The sequence below is a fragment of the Triturus cristatus genome, chromosome 8, assembly GCF_964204655.1.
Source record: "Triturus cristatus chromosome 8, aTriCri1.1, whole genome shotgun sequence".
In the NCBI taxonomy this organism is placed as follows: domain Eukaryota; kingdom Metazoa; phylum Chordata; class Amphibia; order Caudata; family Salamandridae; genus Triturus; species Triturus cristatus.
In genome coordinates, this window is record NC_140591.1 from 1,635,791,034 (window position 1) to 1,635,803,092 (window position 12,059).

At 44.1% G+C, this 12,059-nt stretch overlaps 1 protein-coding gene across 3 annotated transcripts in view; it reads left to right on the forward strand.

The window, feature by feature from the left end:
- The window catches only part of LOC146808464 (transient receptor potential cation channel subfamily M member 2-like), a 1,747,278-nt gene that overhangs the window by 1,106,177 nt on the left and 629,042 nt on the right, over positions 1-12,059 (forward strand). For all 3 annotated transcript variants that reach the window (XM_085623572.1, XM_085623571.1, XM_085623573.1), the window contains one exon: positions 4,701-4,846. In XM_085623572.1, the coding sequence (XP_085479698.1) occupies positions 4,701-4,846 (146 nt within the window). The remainder of the gene's footprint in view (positions 1-4,700; positions 4,847-12,059) is intronic.

Consider the following 12,059-nt stretch of genomic DNA (forward strand, 5'->3'; position numbering starts at 1 on the left):
ACCGCAGTGCACATAGATGACTATCTCATAAAAAATGATGAAATTCATTATTATGATTAAGACCTAGTGTAACCGCCCTCAGACGGCAAATCCATAATGCTTCAGTTTGTCTCAGCATAGTCATCCTATCTCCACCCCTAGGACTGTTCTTTACTTGATCAATTGCATGAAACGTGATCTGTGTTCCATCAGGGTGTACATCAAGAATGTGTAGGGCAACAGGAGACTGAACATTTTTATTTTTAATATCTGACATGTTCTTGTATGCGGATCTTTAGGCATCTGATACTACTACCCACATATTCGTTCACATGCACATTTCAATATATACACTGTGTAGGTGGTGTTGCAATTTATGAAAGACAGTATGTTGTATTTCTTACAGCCATTATATTGAAAGCTAGAACATCTGTTTAACCCAAATCTACAGATACAGCAACTGCCACAGACATAAAAACCATCAGGCTTGTCCGGCAGCCAGGTCTGCGCTGAAACTTTTGGTCCCACAACATGACTAGGACAGAGCATATTTCTCAAAGTCTTTCCCCTGCGGTATATGACACGGGGTTTGGGAGAGACAATCTTTTTCATGTAATGTGTTTGATTGCAGAAAGCGCCAGTTCTTGCGCAATATATTATAAATATGTGTACTATACATATTATAATCTGTCACAAGTGCCACCTGATCAGTATATTCCTTATTAGCTTTTACCACTGTCTGCAAGAGTATCTTTTCTGCTTAATCTTCTAGCCTTGGCAGTTGCTCCTTTAAGGCAGGTGTTACTGTACCCTCTTGCCCTAAAGTCTGCTTCAATGCCCCTCCGTGTCCTTTCATAGTCTTTTTCTTGGCTGCAGTTACGTCGTGCCCTCACCATTTCACCATATGGAAAGGCCATGGTAGTGGCACTGGGTTGACCACTATCAGCATGCAACACACTGTTGCATGCCGTAGTCTTTTTGAAGATGTCACTCTGAATACTGGAACCCAAGGTGTATAGTCGCAAGTCCAAATATGTGATCTCTGTTTTGGAACTATTAGTTGTCAGTTTGACATCGAAATTTTGTCATTGAGATACTGGCAATATTCTTGCAAATCCTCATCACTACCCTTCCATATCAACAGTATATCATCTATATACCGTGTATAGAATAAAATATTTTCAATCCAGTGATGTGCTCTCGGGCCCCAGACATGCTCCATCTCATACAATCCCATAAATAGATTAGCATAACATGGAGCAAATCTGGAGCCCATCGCCGTCCCCTCCTGTTGTAGGAACCACTGTTCTCCATGTAGAAAAGCATTTTGAGTCAATATTAGCTTTGCAATCTCCAATAGCATCTGGGTATGCTCCAAATGACTAGCATTCCTTTTGTAAAGGAAGTATGTCAATGATCTTAACCCTTGGGGCATCTCTATGCATGTATATAGACTCTCCACGTCCATCGTAACGAACGTGAAGCTGTCTGTTTCCCATTGTAGATCTTCTAATTTGCAAAGTAACTCCTTATTATCCCTTATATAGGAAGGGAGATTTCTAACCAGGGGCTGGAGAAATGTCTATGTACTCCGCTAGATGTTCAGTAGGACCGCCATTTCCTGATATTATTGGGCGGCCCGGAGGGAACTTGCCCCCCTTATGTATTTTGGGGAGTATGTAAATACAGGGATGTCGAGAGTTTTGAGCCAGAAGATGTCTATATTCTTGATCAGTGATGAGACCTGATTCTCGCCAATCAAATAATTTAGCATTGATGTTGCTCTCCATTTGTTTCGTGGGATTTGTTTTGAGTCTTTTGTAGCACTGTGCATTGTTGAGTTGTCGAAGGTGCGAGTACTTCAGATAGAGGATAAAAGACTTGTTAATGGCCAGCTCGTGTTTACTGACCACGAATTTGTTCCGAGTGCGGCAAGGATTCGAAGAAGGCAACATAGCAATGTAAGTTTCCTTACTCCCCATTTAATATGTGATAACTTGATATACTCGCCATATAAAATACATTTGTGATGACTAGAAAGATTGAGTGCTAAGATTAAAACTCTGGCTATGAAAGTAAGAGAAAAAAGAAAAAGAAAAATAAGAAAGTATATACGTCTGTTTAACTTTGTTTAAGGGAGTATGCCAACCCCGATAACTGCACATAATATTTGAGACATGTTCTCTCTAATAATAAGATGGCGCCGATGAATATTTCACATGCAATGCCCATGTTATTCTTTGACCAGTGCTAAGATGGCGCTTACGCATGCGCCTTCAGTCCTGTGATCTCATTACCTCTCCGTTTAGGATGAGAACGCGGTATGCTCGCTACATATAAATTATATTAATAGATGACTATGGCTAATAGGGAGCAGTAGATGGAGGATTTGATACTTAATACATGGAAATGGCACATCCGTTGTGATGTGATCTACGATATCATTTGTTGATAAAAAGCTAGCGTGTTTTACAGAGATAGTCAGAGTACACTGGCAATAATGAACTTTAAAGTTCATTAAATTGTGCGTTTTTATATATTACACGTCTGGTATTTCTTCACTGAATAGGACAATAAATAGGCTTGTGATACCTGATACTTAGATCATTATCTTACAGATTCATACTGGAGAAGAATTCATATTTCTTATATAAAAAGCGAAGCCCAGAGTGAAAATACTCATTGATCACATAGGAGTTTATGTAAACAACTACGCATGACTCTAGCAGTAAGTGACTATATATTATTATGTACATGATAAATAAGGCCATTATATATAGCCCTTACTGTAATATAAAGTTATACACACTGTTTTGAATAAGGAGCAGTCACCCATATATTTATAAATGCATCATTGCTCCAAATTTGTTGTTTACTAGTGTGTTGTACATTATGAACTTTCGTTCGTTTAATACAACGAACATCTTGCGAATGTATGTATTTATATAATATAAACACATGTTGAGTCAAAACTTAAGAGCTATTGAATTATATGTTTATAACATGACTATAGGATGTGCCAAAGCTAATATAAACTGGTTTTTGTCTATAGGCTTACAGAATTTCATTTTGGGTGCAGACAATATTGATCTGGCACCATACTCACCATCAACAACACAAAAAAAGACAGCACGTTGAGGAGGTATGAATAACAGTCCTAGAGCAATGTATTATTATAAACTACAATTTGACTTAATCCAGAACTAAGAACGATTCAATTTATGATCTATGATTTTAGTTATCGATTATGAGATAGTTATACTGAATTGGGTCTCCTAGGAGGTAGAGAACACACTGACTATAGAGGAAATAGTCACTGCGATACTTTAAAGTATCACAGAGTAGAGATGCTCCCTCTCTAGTACATTAAAGCTTTAAAATTCCCAGTCTATTTAGCATGCAATGAGAATATATTTTTATTCATGAATATGAAGTGTCATCTATAGAGGATTATGACATACAAAATATAGTAAATCAATGTCCATGTGTTACGTAGAGCTCCACGCTAATGTTTTTAACATATAAATACTGTATATAAGAGTTGTAAATTTAGATTTGTAAATAGTGTTTTTATAAATTGCTTTTTAGCCCTGAAGAAGTCCCATGAGGGATGAAACGCGTTGGCAAAGCAATTAATTCTTTTTGGTGTTAAAAGAAGATAATTGAACCTCAATAAAGAATGGAATAAAAGCTACAATCAAGATTTACGTCATTTTTAGACAAATGCATGCATGGGATGCCTAATAACTGTGATTTTGTAATGTTTCGATCGAAATAATCCATATTATATTGAGAAATATGAAATATACATCTCTCGGGTGCAGGATCAGTGTATAGTTTGGTTACGGTGTTTTTTTTACACTAAATTGGGTGTATGTGGGTCACACCCTTGATCGTACTGCACCGAGGCTCATCGGTAATATATTAGGCAGACTTATTGGTGACGTTTGGTGCTTAGTTCCTTAAAAGCTCTGACCCTGTCCTTTGGTTAATATAATTCCACCACTAAGGAGTATCCAGTTTCAAGCTATGTATGTGTCATCTCCGGACTTCATCCACAACTGGCCCTTCACACCACTCTTGTTTGTGCTGGCTGACCATCACCCAGACAAGTAAGAGTGCTGTGATACCTCACCAGTGACAGTTGTGTGCCAAACCCCAAAAAGCTAGCACAGCAAGTAGACACACTCCCAGATTTTCAGGTTTAGTTGTGGTAGATCTTAGAGCTCCATTAATTTCTGGCCATTTAAAGGGCAAAGGGAAAAGGAATGACTGTCTGTTTATAAATGGTGCGGGGAAATTTTATTGGTAGACATCCAAATGTGATGGTTGGATGAGGCATTGAGGGTTGCACAAGTATCCCTCCTTTAGTCCCACCACCATTTGGGTATCAGAAGCTGCAAACATGTTAACTCTTTCGAAGTCTGCAGTGTGAAAAACCTTAGCACCATCATGCCATATCTATTGTAAAAGATCATCTTAGTGAATTAAAATATAGGGTGACAGTGTGTGTTCTGTTGATTGTAAGGCATCCTTTAGGTGTTTTGGATGTCTGTGGGTCTATTCTAGATTGGGTTTGTTGTTAGGGTTGTGGTTTCATTTTTTACATATTATTATATTTGCCTCCTCATGCATGATATTTCCAAACCCTAGCATTGGTAATGGTTATGGACAGGCCTGTCTACTTTCCCAGTTTGTAATGTTCTTTATGGTGATTTTAGGTGTTTTCTCAAAGTGCTGCAGAAAGGATGAAAAGCGTGCTGAGCAGCTCCTAGAACTTAAGTCCTTCGGCTGGGGAAACACCACCTGCATGGAGCTGGCTGCGAATGCTAAAGCCATGAATTTCATGTCAAATGGAGGAGTGCAGGTGGGTGAGGGCATCCATTTCACTGGTCCCTTTAAATCCGTAGTGACTTTTTGTGTGTATATAGAGTGCACCTAGATGCAAAGTCACAAAGTGCTATAGAAAAGAGGCGAATGCGATACACATCCGATTGGGCAAGGGAAGGGGGTCATAGAGAGTTGCAATTAAAAATAAGAGGTACGCAGGGAGACAAGGGAGAGTGGGGGGCAGATGGTGTCCAAGTGTAGAGAAGTGATAGGAGAAGAAGCAAGTCAAGGTGAGTAGCAGAGCAGATGGCTACCAGAGGTAAACCGGTAGGGTGAGGATAAGGGAACCAATGGATGATACGGTTCACCAGAGTGTTTCTAGATGTGTGGTGTAGATAGGTAAAGGATGAGACAGGAGGCACCACTTCCACGTCTGTTTAGTACTGCACCATCTAGCTGATGGGGGGGGCAAACCAATCACAGGACCCAGAATGTGACATTCACTACTTGCATTCTGATCCTGAGTTCAATGACATTGCAGAGAAGGGACAAATGTATATGGGGGCAGGAGGTGAGGGTGTCTGCCTATGATTGATGAGGTTGGGGGAGCCTTCATATTGTGTAACATGCCTTCATTAGACAATATTGCCTCGCCTTTAGGTAAAATGTGCAGGGCAGACTAATGCAAATCTGCACAATTAATTAAATAATGATCTTAGATTTTGTAGTTCTCACAAATGTTAGAGGGGCTGTGACATCCAGCTCTTCTCTGTAGTCAATTCCCATTTTTTTGTAAAACTTTCACATTTTAATTCCGGAAGGAGCCAGGACCCTTTTCACAAAGGACATATGGCTTTTGAATGCAGACCTTCATGGTGGGTGCCCCACAGAAGCCTTGGTACCCTTCATTCTATCTTCCACAGGAGATGCTAAGAGGCAGATTTACAAGCCCCTTGCACCACTTTTGCTTAATTTTTAACATGGGAAAAGTGATGCAAAAGTGGCGCAAGGTGCTTGTAAATCTGTGCCTAAATGTCCACCATCCGCGTGGGGGTGGATATTCAGCCCCTGTCTCATGGGTGCACCTGCACATAAAAGCATGTTAGACTGAAAAGACAATTCTCTTTTGCATGGTAAGTGTACTGCTCAAATTTTGTTTAAGTAAATTGCACACTATGGGCATATAGATATTGATTCTAGTCCTGGTTTTGGCAACTGACCAAAATTAGTCTACATTTTTCCAAAACACCTAGGGCCTGATTACGAGTGGGTCAGTTAATTCCAACCCATACGTAAACCTCTGTTAACGCAGCGGTTGGAATTCTGAGTTGGAAGGTATTTAACACATCCAATAGTTATCGGATACGTTAAATAAATCAACCTTTATTCAAATTTGGCAGGTCAAACCCTTTTGAAATTTAATTGGGGACCAGGCATTTAGTAGTCACCATATGATACAGATATTGGTGCGTTAAACACCAAAATATGCAACCTATTCCCCACAAACTCGTAATAAATGTTATTGATCACACCTGAACATGTAAACATGCTCCAAGTCTGCATGTGCCTAAAATGCGCAAGCATTTGTTGTGCGGTATGCATATTTGTACACAGGTCCAGCTTTAGGGCAGTGCGACAGGTGCGGCCACACTGGGTGTTGACTAGTGGAGGGGGGCACTGACCTTGGGGGGGGGGGGGGGCACTGTTTTTAGCAGTAACTTATGATTGGAGAGATGAGGAACACTTTTGCACGGTGGTAGTGAGAGAATCCGAGCAGGAGATCATGGGACATGGTTCCCCAAAAATGATGGTCCAACCGGGCGCCACCAGCCCTGTTTGTACGGTGCTATGCAAATGTATAGACACAGCTTGATGTACACACTGTTGAATTGTCTCCCTATTCTTCATTGATGTTCAGCGTTCTTCTTTTCCCCATCTCGGTATGTGCTGTATAAATATCAACTCACACATATATTTTTACAGGTGAAGACTTGTCTGAGAACTAGACATCAAACATGTCACTGATCTTGGGGGGAGATCAGTGCTTTAAATGGGCCGGTACTCACCGGTACTGAGTACCGGCACTTTTCTTAGGTGAGGGAGATTACCGGTACCCTCATTGAGAGCACAGCAGGCTCAGGTTACTTATTTCCTCAGGGCAGATGCCGCTGTGCTTCCGAGGAGCTCACAAGTCACTGAGCCCCTTAGTGGCCTTTTGCACAATCACTGCTGGAGATTCCAGCAGCTCTCACTTGAATGCCCCCAGACTGCAGGGGGTTGAGAGGGCTTGCCTTGCGTCATGCTGTGATCAGCAGGTCAGGGTCTAGACATACCCTGCACTGTTGATCAGGTGCGCAATGGTTATTAGGCTTAAAGTGCTTAAGGCCCCTCCACCCCCTTCCTCCATCATGAGTGTGAAATGGGCTGGGGCTGCCACAGTAATCCTGTCCCATTTAAGGAGCTGTCTGTACTGGCCGTACTAAAGTGAGCGGCAGCGACAGACAATCCTCTCTACCTTACCCAAGGCCGTTTTTTTTCTCCATCTTTTTGTTCAGCACAGAGGTTGCTTTCCTTTGTGTGCCCCTCTGTTGAAGCAGGAAACTAAGATGTAAAGTGGATAAATGATGTTTACTAAACGCGTTTCTCATGCGTTTTGATATGTGCGATAACTGGTACAGAGGTCATTATGTAACATCATATCTTGCCCTTAGCCCTGCCCCTAGCCCCGCCCATTTGCCACACCTCTAACTCATTTTAATGAGTACCTGCACTTATTTTTTCCCATTTAAAGCACTGGGCGAGATCATGAGTGACGGAGTTGTATTTTATAATGAAAAGTGGAATTGGTGTACGGCAGCCTTACAGCAGAAGCAGTACTGTCAAGCAATAATGGCATTCAACAAGGCTGGCAAAGTATGAGAAAATCCTCTGTACCCACTCCCATTTTTAATTTTAAATGTATTTTCGTTGTATTGTAATGAGAGCCCACCCACCAAGAAGAAAGAGTTGCTCTCATATACTGTCTTAAGAAGAGACTGTGAGACCTTAAACAGCACATTCTGGAGGGGTGGGAGTCTCCTGATTTAAGGTCCCCAAGAGCATGTCCTGGCATAGTGCTTCTACATGGTTTAATTCGGCTAGTTACTAATGTAGTCCTGCACTTTGGGAGCAACAAAGATGGATTATTAGGGATACCTAGAACTTCGACATACAGGACGAAATGTGCCATAAGCACAAAAAAGCTAAATGGGACTCATGCTCATCCCAGCACTCAGTCTGGTGAGTAGTTGCAATGTTTTCACTCGAAGGTTCAGTGTCTTCTGATTCCATGCTTGTCCCACCTATGTGGCTGGTGTGTCCCAAATTTCTCAGGCCATCGTCCACCCTGCAGCAAACAGTAGCATTCATGCATACCATGCTGCAAAATTTTCAGACACTACTGGCTGGCTTTGCCATGCCTTTTGGTCCCCCAGAGAATCCCAGGTCTTTCAGTTTGACTTCCGCTAGGTTGTCCATCCTCTGCACCAACTGACCCCTTGACACCCATTCTCAGGCACCTACCAATGCCTGTCTTCCGAATATCGCTCCGGCCCAAGGGTCCACACCTACATTCCTACAGTGAAGGGGTTGATGCTGCCTCTTGTGACTTGATCTAGTTATGATACCAGTTTCTGACCCCAAAAAGACTTTAGTTTGCACTAGGTCTATGTTGTGCTGAGAAATAACTATTGTGAAATTGAACGACCAAGCTTCAGCCTCAGATGAACTGCTCTATCATTACCCTGTTGGAGGGGGGGGGGGGGGGGGGGGGGAGGCTAGATACCTCACCTGAAAAGAACTGGACTTGCCACCATTGGAAAAAAGCCTCTTCTCAATAGTAGTGCAGAGAGCAGCAGTAGAGCTAGAACTGCAATTGCCATCTCTGATAAAAAGCGATTTATTGATTGAAATTCATAAAGCAATCCCAACTTCATTTGAGCCACTGTTACCATATATCTGATAGTGATTTCTAGCTGCAGATTCCTTCCTTACCTTAGAATATTCCACAAGGGCCAGACTTGATCTGGAGATTCTTGAGCCGTATCTTTGCATGCCGGTCCATGGCCCTGATTGTCTCCTCATCATAAGGATGCAACGTACGTGCTGCCTATATAGGCATCACGCCATCATGCTGACTTCAGTTGTTTTTTTCTGCACCTTCAGAGCAGATCCAGAAGAGCTACTGCAGTCATTTTTTATGATTTTATTACGTTTTGTCAATTTTGTTGGAGTTACCACACTCAGTGTGCCTTAGCGATGTCCCCATAGAAACCTTTGAGTTATGAAGCCTGTGGAGCCTGTCCCATGCAGATGTCTGTGACCTACCCTCACCTAGTTTGCTTATTGTGCCAGAAGTTGGACCATGACTCCAAAGCGTGTCCTTACTACTGTGCCATGTACCCCAAAGTGGTACGGGAGCTTGCAATGAAGCCCCTGGCTGCTTAACATGAGACAATTCCACATTGCTCCAGGTACCGGGCCACACTCTGAGGGGCATATTCTCAAGGACTTATCGCCTACTTAGCAGCCCATTATCGCAGCCAAAGTGGTGATAAATTCATCGCACCATTCTCAAGCTGGTGCTAACAGCCGACATCACCAGTTTTCCTGCGATAACTGGCACAAAAAATATCGTCACGGATGATACCGGCAACTAACGCTAATGAGATGCAGAGTAGGCGTTCCCGTGCAAAAAGCAGCGAAAACACCACTTCGCAATATTCACAACCGCCAATCAGATCGGCTATAAGATCACAAAACATGCGATAAGGTGCGTCAGCAGCAGGGTTTTAACACCTGCTCTGACCTGGTGTTAAGTCGGAAGAAAACCTGCACCAGAAATGGGATCCCAGCCCACAGCCACACCAGAAGAACAGATGCCATGGAGCTACTGATCATGCAGCTCGGACACCCAAGAAGGCCATAATACCCACCGCCACCCACCCCAGGAAGCCCCCGCCACCCCACCGGACTACCACAGAGGCAGCGCAGACAAAGACAGCGGACCTTCAGAAAACACACTAGCCTCACAGACTTAACACCAGAGAATGTGATTGCCCACGACAGGCCCTAAAGAACAACCATCCTCCACATCCTGACCCTCATTGCCCACAGGCTGATGGTACCAACACAGCGGACAACAACCAACATCCCTCTGCAGACAAAGCTGCTGGCTGTGCTGAGCTTGTTGGCTTCTGGTAACTTTCAACCAACAACTGCCAGTGTTGGAGGAGTCTCACACCCAGCCCTATCAAACTTCCTCACACCTGTCTTGGATGCTATCATCAGCTAGGTACCCCCGCACCTTTCCTCTCACACACTGCACAGGAACAGCTGGAGACCAAGCAAGGATTCTGTGCCATAGCTGGCTTTCCGCACACGTTGGGGCCAATCGACTGTACACAGGTACTCCTTGTGCCCCCTGCCGCCACTGCGCACAATTACCGCAACAGGAACCACACGCATTCCATCAATGTGCAGGCAACAGTGGACTACCGGGGACTCTTTACCAATGTCGTCGCCAACTACGCAGGCAGTGTGCATGATTCCTTCATCTTCCAACAGTCAATCCTCAACCAGCGCTTCCAGGATGGCACCTATGCAAATGCACTGCTCGTCAGTAAGTAACAACTGAACACACCACACACCTCAACTCCACCAACATACACCTCACAACTCTGGGAATGCACACGTTGCAAAATCACAAGCAACATGACAACCAACATGCCCACATACCAGATATGACAACACAACTTACTGTGACAACCTGGGCTAGCCATGTACACAAGCCATCAACGGCATGGCACCTCTGCCACACAATGGCAGAATGTGGGGAGAGGTGGGAACCAGGCATGTGCGAAGGAGGAAAGTGACCGATGAATGTGAATGTACACAATGCCAAGTGTGGCATGGGTGTGCTGAACAGTCTTCAGTATGCAGACCACGGGCATTTCCATGGTGACATACACTGCTGCTGTTTGGTGTGTACTGGACGGTGGACGCTACCATGTTACCTCAGCCAGTAGGGAAGATCGCGGAAATGTAGCTTGTTACGCCCCCCCCATAAGCGTGAGTGTAGTGGGCTGGCCCGGCGTTCGCCAAGCCAGCGTAGGAGTGTGAATAAAAAGTCAGATGCTCTGGGCGTGGTTCTCTTCCGGAATGGGCAACGTGTCTGCCACGGCGGCGCCCCTCATCCCGCCACGAGGCTGACACTGTGAGCGGTGGTGCCTGCGATCCTGTGTGCCTGCTGCACCCCCGGCTGCTGGTCCCCAGACCAGTCTTTCCCACCCATGCGCACCCAGGCCTTACTGCTCACCTGCCAACACCGGCATGTGTCAAAGAGGGCCCACAACGTGCCCGTGGAAGCTCCAAGCCCGAGGCCTGCGACCTTGGCAGCCTCCTTAGACCATCACTGACCTCCGCGACACAGGCCCCCAGCATTCCTTTCTTGTTGACGTACTCCACCGCTGCCTCCGGCCTACACTGCGGTCCAGCAGGCCTCACACCAATTCAATGTGCAATATGACCTGATCTTACTTCAAGAACAGATTCACTTGGATTTCATACGTATCTTTAGCTCCCACAACTTTGTGTGCTATGTTGGCAGTTATTCATATACTGTCACACACTATGAATCCCTTTTCTATTCGTTGTTCTGTTCCCTCCATGTGCAACCCAACGTCTAGTGCAACACAAATTCTAATAAATGCAAAATGAAAAAATGTGTGTAAAGGTCTGGAGTGCCTCACGGAAGTAACACCATGGGAGTCCACTGGTAGGTTCTCACCAGTGGGCTCAGGTCCTCATCATTAGCACAGCCATACCAAAACAAAAACAAACAAAGATAATTTGCAGATATAGTGAAAAAATAGTAAGATCAGTGGTGAAATTACTGGTAATGTGAGCACTGGGATGCGTCTCCCTAGTGCTTGTGAAATCTCACCCCAAATAAGGTGGAACCTGAGACTCTAGGACCACGTTATTTAAAGTTAAAAATGAGCTAAACCTGCACTAGCTAATCCCTTTTTATTCTATGCCGTGGGTTTGCTCACGTTAAGACACTCTGTTGCCTTCTATCTCCGTAGGGGCACCAATTCAAACCAGTCCGGACCAGGCAGGACATGGCATCGTCACAGGCTAAACACACGCTCTGCTTTGGTGCTTCTATCTCCGTCAACCACAAATCATTGCCACATCTGACGTCGTGTGGT